We start from the raw sequence: 12,876 nt of genomic DNA, 5'->3' as shown, positions 1-12,876 counted from the left end.
ACAACCCCTGGCTAAGTGGCGGCTTACTGGGTGCAGAGCCCCCATGCAAACCATGGTTTAGCTCCTCTCCAACAAACTCTGGTTAAGAGGTGGCTTAATGGGTGCAGAGCCCCCATACAAACCATGGTTTAGCCCCTTTCCTGTGCATGCAGCCCGTCTCCAAACCCGGGTTAAGAGGTGGCTTCGTGGGAGCAGAGCCCCCATGCAAACCACGGTTTAGCTCCTCTCCAACAAACCCTGGCTAAGAGGTGGCTTAACGGGTGCAGAGCCCCCATGCAAACCATGGTTTAGCTCCTCTCCAACAAACTCTGGTTAAGAGGCGGCTTAGGGAAAGCAGAGCCCCCATGCAAACCATGGTTTAGCCCCTTTCCTGTGCATGCAGCCCCTCTCCAAACCCCGGTTCAGAGCCGGCTTGGCGGGTGCAGAGCGCCCCCATGCAAACCATGGCTTAGCAGCCCCTCTCCAAACCCGGGTTAAGAGGTGGCTTCGTGGAAGCAGAGCCCCCATGCAAACCATAGTTTAGCTCCTCTCCAACAAACCCAGGTTAAAAGGTGGCTTCATGGGAGCAGAGCCCCCATGCAAACCATGGTTTAGCCCCTTTCTTGTGCATGCAGCCCCTCTCCAAACCCAGGTTAAGAGGTGGCTTAACGGGTGCAGAACCCCCATGCAAACCATGGTTTAGCTCCTCTCCAATCAACCAACCAACCAACCAACCAACCCGGGCTAAGAGAGGCGGCTTAGCGGGCAGCGCGGGCCAGCCGAAGCTCAACCGGTCGGCGGCGGGGCTGCAGCCGGGCGGAAGGCAGGAAGGCCGGGCGGTCGGGCGGCCGGGCGAGGGGCGGCCCGAGGGAGGCGGGTCGGGGCTGGGGCTTGGGCGCGTGGCAGCGGCGGAGGCGGCGATGGCGATGCCGGGGCTGCTGGCGTGGCTGCTGGGCGGGCTGCTGGCGGCGGCGGCCGAGGCTTCTTCTCCCTCCTCCTCCTCCTCCTCCTCTTCCTCTTCCCCGGGCTCGGCGGCTGCAGCAGCGCAGGTGGAGGTGACGCTGCCCGGCCGGGGCTGCTGCTGCACCTTGCAAGGCGCGTTGCTGGGCCGGCCCGGCTTGGAGCTGCAGGCGGCGGCCGCCGTGCGGGGCAGCCTGGTGCTGGTGAGCCTGCGGGGCGCCCAGTGGGGGTGGGTGGGTGGGCTCCCACGCCAGAGACCGGGAGCGGCGGGTGGGGAGGCGAGGAACCCCCCTGGGAGAATTAAGCGCAAGTGGGGCTAGGTCTCTGGGGAGGGGGCTGTAAGGATGGGGAGGGGGCAGACGGAGAGGGGGTGCTGATCTTCTAAATTGTGGGAGAGGGGCTGTTTGGGAGGGGCTCTTGGTGCTCTAGGGACGGGGAAGTGGGGGTTCAACCTCCTTCTGAGCTGCGTGGGGCTCTTTGGGAGGGGCTCTAAGGATGGGGCAGGGGCTCTAAGGATGGAGGAAGGGGTTCTAAGGATGCAGGGCTCTAAGGATGGAGTAAGGGGTTCTAAGGATGGGGAGGGGCTCTAAGGATGGAGGAGGAGGCTCTAAGGAGGAGGAGGCTCTAAGGATGGGGGCAGACGGAGAGGGGGTGCCGATCTTCTAAATTGTGGGAGAGGGGCTGTTTGGGGAGGGGCTCTTGGTGCTCTAGGGATGGGGAAGTGGGGGTTCAACCTTCTTCTGAGCTGCGTGGGGCTCTTTGGGAGGGGCTCTAAGGATGGGGCAGGGGCTCTAAGAATGGAGGAAGGGGACTCTAAGGATGGAGGAGGAGGCTCTAAGGATGGAGGAAGGGGTTCTAAGGATGCGGGGCTCTAAGGATGGAGGAAGGGGCTCTAAGGATGGGGAGGGGCTCTAAGGATGGGGAGGGGCTCTAAGGATGGGGGAAGGGGTTCTAAGGAGGGAGGAGGGGCTCTAAGGAGGGAGGGAGGGACTCTAAGGAGGGAGGAGGGGGCTGCGATGGGGGCAGATGGAGGGGGTGCCAACCTTCTAAACCGCGTGGAGGAGGCTCATGGTGTTCTAGGACAGGGCAGGGGGTGTCAACCATCTTCTGAACTGCGTGGGGCTCTTTGGGAGGGGCTGTAAGGATGGGTGGCAGGGGCCTCTTGGGGGCTCTAAGGATGGGGGGCAGAGGGGTGGTCAGCCTTCTAAATCGCGTGGGAGAGGGGTTCTTTGGGGAGGGGCTCTTGGTGTTCTAGGGATGGGGGGGGTCAACCATCTTCTGAACTGTGTGGGGCTTTTTGGGGAGGGGTCTGTAAGGATAGGGGGCAGAGGGATGGTCAGCCTTCCTCTGAACCGCGAGGGAAAGGGGCTGTTTGAGGAGGGGGCTCTAAGGATGGGGGGTGGAGGGGGGCGGTCAACTTCTGAAGGGTTTGGGAAATGAGCTGTTTGGGGAGGGGGCTTTTGGTGCTCTAGGGAGGGGCTGAGAAACGGGGTCAACCTTCTTCAACCACGAGGGGCTGTTTGAGGAGGGGGCTCTTGGTGCTCTAGGGATGGGAGAGGGCAAGACGGACAGGTAAAGCCCGAAGCCAACTTCGGACATGTTTCACTTAACAACATAATCATTGGGCTCAATTGTGGTCGTAACTCGAGGACTACCTGTGCTTAGGACAGTGGAAGTATCCCTGGGGGTCATGCCACCTTCCCACTGGGCAGGTTCACTTAACGACTTCACTGCCACGATTCATGTAACAACCAGGGGGGGCAAAATGGGTCGTCATATCAGCTGCGCTTCCCTTAACTTAGCCTAACTTAGCCAGGGCAGTTCTGGTCCCCAAGATGTTCATTCAGGTGAAGTCTACCTGTGCAGCTAAACTCCCGATGCGTACGAGGTCATGGTGGCTTGTTCCAGATTATTTTTGGTTGGAAAGCAAAGGAGAGCGGACGGAGGTCACCTTGTCTTCCATCCCTTCTTTCTCAGGTGAATGACACTGAGCCCAGGTTGGAGGATGACGACACCTGGATTGGCGTGGTTCCTGTGGAGGAGGAACAAACAGAGACTCCCAAGGGCCACAAAGAGGAGTCTTTTGCCAGCACTGTGGTCGACAAGGTACCGTATTTTTCGGAGTATAAAGACGCACCTAAGTTTTTTGGGAGGAAAATTGGGGGGTGGAGGGAATTCTGCCTACCAGGTATTCATCTGACTAGCATCCTTAGCCTGGTCAGCTTCAGCAAATTAGTTCGTTCGCTGGGTTTGAGGTTGGGCCTGAAAAACAGTTTCAAAAGCACAGCTGATCTTTGGAGGGAGCAGCAATTAGAAAAGCAGGCAAAGCACAGAAGATCACTTCACTCATGTTGGGGGCTGAAAAACAGCTTCAAGAGCACAGCTGATCTTTGTAGGGAGCAGCAATTAGAAAAGCAGGCAAAGCACGGAAGATCACTTCGCTCGCGTTGGGGCTGAAAAACAGCTTCAAGAGCACAGCTGATATTTGGAGGGAGCAGCAATTAGAAAAGCAGGCAAAGCACGGAAGGTCGCTTCACTCACGTTGGGGCTGAAAAACAGTTGTCCTGATCTTAGAACCAAGCGGTCACCGTCCTCTTCCTGGTTCCTGATTCCTCGGTGGGTTTTTCTCCCTGCAGATGAAACGGGCCCTTGTCTTGGGGGCTTCGGCCCTGCTCATCCTTGCCCTGAACCAGAACAGAATCCGAGAGGTAGGTATGGATGCCCTTGATGGTGCATGGAGAGATAATGGGACCCCCTGCCCTCATCCCCCCCACCGATGGTCTTTTCGTTGCCTTCCCTATCCTACAGCTGGACGTCTCCCAAGTCGTTTCGAAGCCCGTGGTGATAGTCCAGACTTCAGAAAACGTGACCAAACTCCTTGGGGCGCTGCTGCGGTGAGCTGGCTGGGTACCGGCTGGGGGTGGCTGGGTGGCTGGATGAGGAAGCACTGGAGTCTGTGGGTGAAGTCTTAATTTTCTCTGAGGCTTCTGACAGTCTGTATGCGTTAAAAAATAAGTCACAGATCACGTTTCTTTAAAAAAAATAAATAATCCCAAAATACCTGACCGTAAACAGCAGGGGACTCCAAATTGTGGCAACTATGAAGACTTACGGACTTCAGCTCCCAGAATTCCCTAATCAGCCAGCATGGCTGACTAGGACATTCTGGGAGTTGAAGTCCGCAAGTCTTTAAAAAAAGATTTTTAAAGCCCTCGATTTACAGGCGAGTCCTCCATTTGTGACCGCAATGGGGAGCAAAATTTCCTGGGGCTAAGCCAGGCGATCGTTTAAGTGAGCCACGTCCGCCTCTGTTATTCTGTCATTCATTCTTCCCCTCTCCTTCCCTTTTTTTTTTTTTTTTTTTGCAGAGGTCTTCGGGCCACAGCGAAGATCACATACCAAGCAGGGCTGCTGGAGAACATGGTAAGTGGGCTGGCAAGGGAAGAGGGAGGTGGCACAGTCCTGGGCAAGGAAGCAGGAGCCAAGTGGCCCATTCATTGAAAACTGTTGTGTGGCCCTTTCATAAGGATTCTCACACACACACACACAGAGTTCGCTGCTGCAGCTTTGTGCCCCGAGAGATTCCCTTTGCTGTCAGAACATTGTCCTCTTTCGACCTTCAGCCCTCCAGACAAGCCCCTTAAGTGACTCCTGGCAAAACAGAAAAGATCTTTGGTGGCATCTCAGCCCCCAGGCCAAATGGTCAAATGCCCATCTCAGCGGCCTCCATCCTGACCAGTATCTGCCCTCCCAACAGGACCCATTTCCTAGGTTGGTTAACAGAGTTGGAAGGGGCCTTGCAGGTCATCTAGTCCAAGCTGGAGACCCTATACCGTTTCCGACAGATAGCGGTCTTGAAAGCCTCCAGTGATGAAGCTCCCACAACTTCTGAAGGCAACTTCTGTTCCACGGGTTGATTGTTTTCACTGTTAGAAAAATTCCTCCTTATTTCCAGTTTGAATCTCTCCTTGTTCAGTTTCCATCCATTGTTCCTTGTCTGGCCTTCGGGTGCCTTGGAAAACAGTTTGATCCCCTTCCTCCTCTCTGGGGCAGCCCCTCAAATATTGCAAGGCTGCTATCGTGTCTCCACTGGTCCTTTCTCTTCACTAGACTAACCAGGCCCGATTCTTGCAACCGTTCATCGTATGTTTTAGTCTCCAGGCCTTTGATCGTTTTAGATAGATTCAGATTAACAGGGCTGGAAGGGACCTGGTAGGTCATCTAGTCCAATCCCACCCGCCAAAGCAGGAGACCCTACACCACTTCTGACCGATGGCAGTCCAGTCTCTTCTTGAAAGCTTCCAGGGATGAAGCTCCCACAACTTCCGAAGGCAACTTCTGTTCCATTGCTTGATTCTTCTCACCATCAGAAAATTCCTCCTTATTTCCAGGTTGAATCTCTCCTTGGTCAGTTTCCATCCATTGTTCCTTGTCTTCAGGTGCTTTGGAGAATAGCTTGAACCCACGCCTCCTCTCTCAAATATTGGAACCCCGTTATCTTGTCTCCCCTGGTCCTTCTCCCATTTCCTGTCATATCCTTCAGCTGTCTGTCAAGGAGAGCACCAACCTAGAAGCAGGGAGAAATTTCCTGAGTTAGCAAATCTAACCAGTGGAACTCCTTGCCTCCAGAAGTTGTGGACGCTCCATCCTTGGAGGCTTTCGAGAACAGCCCCTTGTCCGGAATGGCATAGGGTCTCCTGCTCGAGGAGAGGGTTGGACTAGAAGACCTCCAAGGTCCCTTCCAGCTCTGTTATACTGTCAATCAGGGGTCTCCAACCTTGGCGACTTTTAAGATTTGTGGACTTCAACTCTCAGCAAAGCTGGCTGAGGAATTCTGGGAGTTGAAGTCCACAAGTCTTAAAAGTCACCAAAGTTGGAGACCCTTGCTGTAAAATCACTGCCATTTGTGTTGCGTTGTGTAGTTTTGATTGTCTCTGTTGCCGGTTTTAGCCTAACCTCAGTTGTTCTCTCCCCTTTTCTCTTTCCAGGGGGTGACCCTGACCCTGTGGTCGACCTGTGGCCTCTCCCGGGGTGGCATTTATGCCGAGTGGCAGGGCGTCATCTGTACGGGCGAAAACAGCTCAAAGGTCCAGGTTGGTGAAAGGAGCCCCATGTTCTATCTGTTTGAATAGAAATGAATTCTTATTATGAAACACGGAATAAAATGTACCGTTGGCTCGAAAATAGAAACCAGAACAGGAGAAATGTTTAACGTAATACTGATGAAACTTAAATTGGAGTAACTGAATAACGTTAAATAAAGAGATGTAAATATAAGCAAATATAAATGTGTAGATAAGAACAATGAATATTATAACGTGTGTTTGCGTGTATATGTATGTATGTATGTAGGTCTTTGGTTATTCGGGTTTTCTCCCGCGTAAAATTGGAAGTGTCTTGGCGACGTTTCGACGAAGTCTCATTCGTCATCTTCAGGCGGGTTTTCTCCCGTGTAAAATTGGAAGTGTCTTGGCGACGTTTCAACGAAGTCTCATTTGTCATCTTCAGGCTGGTGTTTTCAAGATGATGAATGAGACATCGTCGAAACGTTGCCAAGACACTTCCAATTTTACGTGGGAGAAAACCCGAATAACCAAAGACCTACATACAAACACCATACTTCCAATCTTACAAGGGAAAAGACCCGAACATACCAAAACCTGTATATATATGTGTGTGTGTGTGTGTGTGTTGGAGTAACACTATTATACTACTATTGAGAAGTAAATAGAAATGATAGAATAGAGAACAACAAAAGCAAAATGCATATGTCGATACGAAATGCTATAAAATTACCGTAGACGGTATGTAATGTTCAATACGTTACGTTTTGATGTGTTTTGTTTTTTTTTATGTATGTGTACTTGTTTTTTGTGTTGTTTTTTAAAGACAAACTCTTTAATATTTTTTGTAAATAAATAAATAAAAATAAAATGCATTTTGCTAAAGCTTGCTGAGCCCCTAGAAAAAAGACCAATGCATCTAAAACCAACCCAGATTCACAAGTTGTGTAAAAAGTGGCTGCTAGGTTGTTGTTGTTGTTTTAACTAAACCCGAGTAAGCAGGTTGTACCCCACTCGTCAACTCAAGAGTGACGAGTGTTCCTTTTGGGGTGGGTCTCTCTTTGCAGAAATACCTCCAGCAGCTGTGGAACGCCATCCTGCTCATCGCGTTGATCCTTTGCACAGGTGTGATTGTGCAGGCACAACGACAGTCCCGGCATAGTCAGTTGGACCAAGAATCTGAGGTGAGCCAGCTCTCGGCCTCGGGTGTAGTTTAGTTTAGTTTAGTTCAGGGGTCTCCAACCTTGACAACTTGTGGACTTCAACTCCCAGAATTCCTCAGCTAGCTTCTCTGGCTGAGAAATTCTGGGAGTTGAAGTCTACAAGTCTTCAAGTTCTTCAAGACTTTAAGACTTGTAGACTTCAACTCCCAGAATTCCTCAGCCAGAGAAGCTAGCTGAGGAATTCTGGGAGTTGAAGTCCACAAGTTGCCAAGGTTGGAGACCCCTGATTTAGTTAGTTGTCATTGCACCTTGTACAACAAAATTAAACGCCATCTTCGGTGAACATTATACATTAAACAAACAAACAAACCACAAATACACATCCTTCACATTCTATACAATTGAATTGAAAACCGCTGATATTTCATTAATATTGCAATATACAGTAGAATTCAATATAGTTACTGCTTTGGGGTAGAAGCTGTTTTTCAGCGTATTTGTCCTTGTTTTTTTCATCCTGTACCGGCTGCCAGATGGTAATAGTTCAAAAAAAAAGGGGGGGGGTGCCCAGGATGAGATGGATATTTAAGAATGTTTTGAACTTTTCTTAAGGCAGCAGGAGCTCTTTCAAAGAGGGGAGAGGGCAACCAATGACCCTCTGGGCAATGACGTTGACCCTCTGGAGCGTTATCCTATCTGCCACTGTGCAATTGGCAAACCAGACACAGTTACAGTAAGTTAAAATACTCTCTATGGTGCAGCGCTAGAAGGTCACTAGCGGTTTTCCATTCAGTTCTTGTTTCCTGAGAAGTCTCAGGTAGTATAATCTCTGCTGGGCCCTTTTGTCCAGTACTGCAACGCGAGCACTCCAGGTCAGGTCCTCTTTTTATGAAAACACCCAAAAACTTAAAACTGGCCACTTGCTCCACTCCATTGATAAGCAAGGGCCGGATGTCTGATCTATTCCTTCTATAGTCCACCCTTGCAGAGTGAGGATCGTATCGGTCGGCCTAATAGTAATCTTCCGCCTTGCAGCTGGATCTCAAGCAACACATTACCCAGAAGCTGCTGGCTTTGAAAACCCGGCGTTACCATCCTGGCAGGGCACCCCACAGCTGGGCGCACGAGATTGACAGCTGTGCCATCTGCCTGGACCAGTTTCAGAAGAATCAGGTAAGACTCAGGGATAAATCTGGTTGCAGCTGGTCCCTCCAGCTTACATCCACCCGTTGTTAAAAAGGCCTCTGCTGTTTGTGACCCAGGCCCAAGTAGGTAGTAGGAATCTCAGTCAGTGTAAAAACAAACAAGCTTTATTCGAGCAGCTGAGAATGACTTCATTCCCAGCGTAGTTCGACTAAATTAAAGCAAATTCCTTCCAACACAAATTCCTCAGTCCTATCATCACCCTTAGTCCAATTAGGCAAACTGCCAAAGGCCTGCCTTGGCAAACGTTCAGAAGACACTGATACAAAATAAATGCAACAAGACAAAGCTATCAACGTTGTTTTCCGGCAAAGAGCCCAAACACCGTTGCTGGTCTTTTAAGCCTTATGGGAGGGGCAAATCATCTCTTGGCCGTACTCCCAAGTCGTCCTTTTTGCTTGAGCTGCTCTTGCCTTCTGGCAGCTCTTCTCATGCGTGCATTAGGAACAGGATCCTCCTGTTCCTCTGCCTCACTACTGTCCGCCTCTGGAGGCTCCGGAGTCTGCACCTCACTCCCCGATGGCCCTGCTCCCATCTCTGTCACCGATGCAGAGCCCTTATCCGGGCCTTCCCCAGCCTCCAGGACTGGCCCATGCTCTTCCTCAGCCTCATGCGCAGCCAGCAAACCGGTAGTAAACCGGTTCAGATTTCACCACTGCCTGGAGGTGCTAAGATGGAGTCGAGATGTCTAAACCAGGGTTCTCTTCAAAAGAGGCTGAACCATAAAAGGTTATAGATTAATAAATTAGAAAAGGTATAAGTGAATGAGAGAGAAGACAAAAAAGATAGAGAAACCCAGATGACACCTGTGTAAATAGAAAAGGGGGAAAGGAAAAAAACGTGATTATATAAATGTACGATTTATGATGATACACGTGAAATCAGTGAAATAGAAAAGGCACTGAAAAGAAAGTAAATATAAATAGAATAATCGGGGCTGCTCGGATACCATTTTGGAAAATACTGAATTGAAAATGAATACAACAATGGAGAGAGAACGGAAGGAGGGGTAGAGGGATAGATAGGAGGGGAGAAGAGAGGAACAGAAGAAAGGGAAAAGGGGAGGAAGAAAGGGAGGGGAAATTAAGAGTGGGAGGGAAGGTTAGAAGGGAGGTGTAGGGGAAGGAGAGAAGGGGAAGGAGAGGGAAGAAGAGAGGGAAGGAAGGGAAAGAGTAGAGAAGAAGGATTGTTGTAAAATAAGGGAGACAGAATGGTAGAAGAGCAACCCACGAAGCTATTTTAAATTGTTGAATGAACTAATGTGAAAGTCCAAAGAGAACATGCATGATCAACAATAGATTAAAGAGACTGTAGGTTTAAGACGTGTTGATGAGAAATAAAAACAAACAACTTTCTCAAAAAGAAAAAAAGAGGCTGTACCATGTGGGCGCCTGTGGGGCCAGGAGGAGCTACCAACTCAAGAGGGGAAGAACGCAGGTGGACACCTGGCTCTCCCTCCTGCAACCCTGAGTAGATCTTGGCTTGCCCAACAGTGTCTCCGGGTGCTGCCCTGCCTGCATGAATTTCACCGGGATTGCGTAGACCCCTGGCTACTCCTGCAACAGACTTGCCCGCTCTGTAAACACAACGTTCTCGGTAAGAGATCTATACAATTCGCATACCCATTTATCTATAATAACGTACTGTATTTTTCAAAGTATAAGACGCACCTTTCCCCCCCCCCCAAAAAAAGAGGGTGAAAATCTGGATGCGTCTTATACTCCGAATGTAGCCCCGCCTAGCTTCTCAAACAAGGTTTCAGAGGCTGAAAGAAGCTTCGGAAAAGAAGCTCCCAAACAGAGCTTCAGAAAAAAAAAAGCTCCCAAATAGAGCTTAAAAAAAAAAAAGCCTCCAAACAGAGCTTCAGAAAAGAAGCCTCCAAACAGAGCTTCAGAAAAGAAGCCCCCAAATAGAGCTTCAAAAAAAGCCTCCAAACAGAGCTTCAGAAAAGAAGCCCCCAAACAGAGCTTCAGAAAAGAAGCCTCCAAACAGAGCTTCAGAAAAGAAGCCCCCAAATAGAGCTTCAAAAAAAGCCTCCAAACAGAGCTTCAGAAAGGAAGCCTCCAAACAGAGCTTCAGAAAAGAAGCCCCCAAATAGAGCTTCAAAAAAAGCCTCCAAACAGAGCTTCAGAAAGGAAGCCTCCAAACAGAGGGTGAGAAAAAAAGCCCCCAAATAGAGCTTCAAAAAAAAGCCTCCAAACAGAGCTTCAGAAAAAAAGCCCCCAAATAGAGCTTCAAAAAAAGCCTCCAAACAGAGCTTCAGAAAAGAAGCTCCCAAACAGAGCTTCAGAAAAAAAGCCCCCAAACAGAGCTACAGAGGCTTTTTTTCTGAAGTTCTCTTTTGGAGGCTTTCAGAGGCAGAATTTTTTTTTTTTTCCTGAAATGGAGTTTCAGAGGCAGAAAAAAAAAGCCAGGCACAGAGCTCACAACGAAGGAACCTGTTGCTAAAATTCACCTCTGGGAACAGCTGATTGGGGGTATTCCGGGAGGCCGATTCACCAGCCAATCGGCTTTTTTCTTATTTCCCTCCCCAAAAACTAAGGTGCGTCTTATACTCCGAAAAATACGGTATACTGTCTGAGAACTCTTAAAAGTTGGAGAACTACTTTGCTGGCTGGGGAATTATGGGAGTTGAAGTCCTCCAGGCTTAAAAGTTGCCAAGGTTGGAGATCCCCTTACTTTAGGTGGTCGATCAAAATTCAGCAATGAGCGGTGCAGGATTTGAGGGGATGGAGGGGGACAGGAAAGGACCACCCAGATGTGCGGCCAATGACCACATAGATTGACGGCTTTTCTGGCCAACCCTAGAAAGGGCCGTGGTAGCTCAGGCTGTAAAGAAGCCTGTTATTAGAACAGAGCAGCCTGCAATTACTGCAGGTTCAAGCCCGGCCCAAGGTTGACTCAGCCTTCCATCCTTTATAAGGTAGGTAAAATGAGGACCCAGATTGTTAGGGGGGCAATAAGTTGACTTTGTAAATATACAAATAGAATGAGACTATTGCCTTATACACTGTAAGCCGCCCTGAGTCTTCGGAGAAAGGTGGGATATAAATGTAAATTAAAAAAAAAAAAAGATTTTCTTCCCTTCTAACAAAAAATTCCTCTTTTTTTTCCCTCCCTTCTTGTCTCCCTTCCAGGAAACTGTTGCTGAGACAGGTAGCAAAACCTGCCCTTCATACACTCCGAGGGAAGAGGCTGGCTTTCTGAGAAGCCATTCTCTAGAAAATAAATGTTTTTCTCCAGCTTGGCTGCTTTTTAAGAGGCATTGACTTCGACTCCCAGAATTCCCCCAGCCCATCTCGCCCGGAATTCTGGGAATTGAAGTTCCACGCCTCTTAAAAGCCGCCGAACTCAAGAAACACTGCCCTGGAGTTTCGGATCGTTTCTGGAGTTGCTTTGAGCAGAGAAGCAGCTACACTGACTATACTCCACCGGGACAAGAAACTACTACCGTAGTACGTGTAAATAATTTGTTCATAGCTACCTTCGGCCTGTTTGTGCATCGTCTCCTGCCACACACAAACACACACACACACACCCCAGAATGGAATCCGCTCCCTTTTTTTTGGTGTCTGTTCTTCGGACATTTTGTACGGCTTGGGTTGAACTTGCCCTTCTGGGAACTCGTCTTGGGGTCTTCTTCTCGGGAAGGGACGGAAGAGAAGGGCTGACAACATACGCGAGGCTTCCAACGAGCTCCCATTTTTGGGGGAAACGATTTGCAAAGGGGGAAAAAACGGAAGTTCAGCGGATGGAATTTGGAAAAGCTTCTTTATTTATACTAACTTATTCGGGCCAGGGTGGTGGAGGTCCTGGGACGACCTCTCAAGAGAGGGATAAGATAGTCCAGACTTCGTTGGGAGGTGTGTATATATATATATATATATAAAAGCCCCTTGTCCTAATTAAAAGAATTCTAGCAAACTAAAACAGGTGCCACTGGTTCTTTTTCTCGTCCTGTTTTTCTCCCCCACCCCACCCCATCCAGACGTTTCTTCCTCTTTTACAGCATGACTGTTGGGAGGGACCTTGGAGGTCTTCTAGTCCAACCCCCTACTCAAGCAGGAGACCCTAGACCCCTAGTGGTGGATCTATGGCACGCGTGCCTCAGATGGTACGCAGAGCCTTCTCTATGAGCATGTGCGCCGTTGTCCCAGCCCAGCTCCATTGGTTTTCTCCAGGGAAAGAGAGAGAAAAAAGAGAGAGAGAGAAAGGAAGGAAAGAAAGAAAGAGAAAGAAAGAAAGGAAAGGAAAGAGGGAGGGAAAGAGAAAGAGAGAAACAGAGAAAGAGGGAGGGAAAGAGAAATGATATTACAATTTTTTTTTTCTTTTTTATTGTTGCTAAACATAATATTTCAAAAGCGGGGGGAAAAATGAAAGGGCATTTATCACGTTTTTCTTAGAACAATCGGCTGAACTCTCTGCCTTATCGTTATTTTGGGTAGTAAAATTTTTCAGGTTACATTGCCATGTTGGCGCTTTGGGATAAATAATTGGGTTTTGGGTTC

The 12,876-nt window shown here is 49.2% G+C and overlaps 1 protein-coding gene across 1 annotated transcript; it reads left to right on the top strand.

Annotated features, from left to right (window-relative positions):
* Window positions 1-858: 858 nt before the first annotated feature.
* RNF215 (ring finger protein 215) lies at window positions 859-11,659 on the top strand. The gene is made up of 10 exons (XM_058158635.1): window positions 859-1,142; window positions 2,917-3,045; window positions 3,576-3,647; window positions 3,748-3,833; window positions 4,308-4,362; window positions 5,928-6,032; window positions 7,070-7,186; window positions 8,201-8,338; window positions 9,862-9,964; window positions 11,506-11,659. Exons 1-10 carry the CDS (start codon window positions 900-902, stop codon window positions 11,517-11,519), a joined length of 1,062 nt encoding a protein of 353 aa, XP_058014618.1. The 5' UTR covers window positions 859-899; the 3' UTR covers window positions 11,520-11,659.
* Window positions 11,660-12,876: the final 1,217 nt, after the last annotated feature.

The sequence above is a fragment of the Ahaetulla prasina genome, chromosome 15 (genome assembly GCF_028640845.1).
Source record: "Ahaetulla prasina isolate Xishuangbanna chromosome 15, ASM2864084v1, whole genome shotgun sequence".
NCBI classification, from domain to species: Eukaryota; Metazoa; Chordata; class Lepidosauria; order Squamata; family Colubridae; genus Ahaetulla; species Ahaetulla prasina.
This window is presented reverse-complemented; position numbering and strand designations above follow the sequence as displayed.

Coding starts and splice junctions, on each gene's coding strand:
- RNF215 (XM_058158635.1), top strand. CDS start 900: ATGGCGATGCCGGGGCTGCTGGCGTGGCTGCTGGGCGGGCTGCTGGCG. Junction 1,143..2,916: donor TGCGGGGCAGCCTGGTGCTG/GTGAGCCTGCGG, acceptor CTTCTTTCTCAG/GTGAATGACACTGAGCCCAG. Junction 3,648..3,747: donor ACCAGAACAGAATCCGAGAG/GTAGGTATGGAT, acceptor CCTATCCTACAG/CTGGACGTCTCCCAAGTCGT.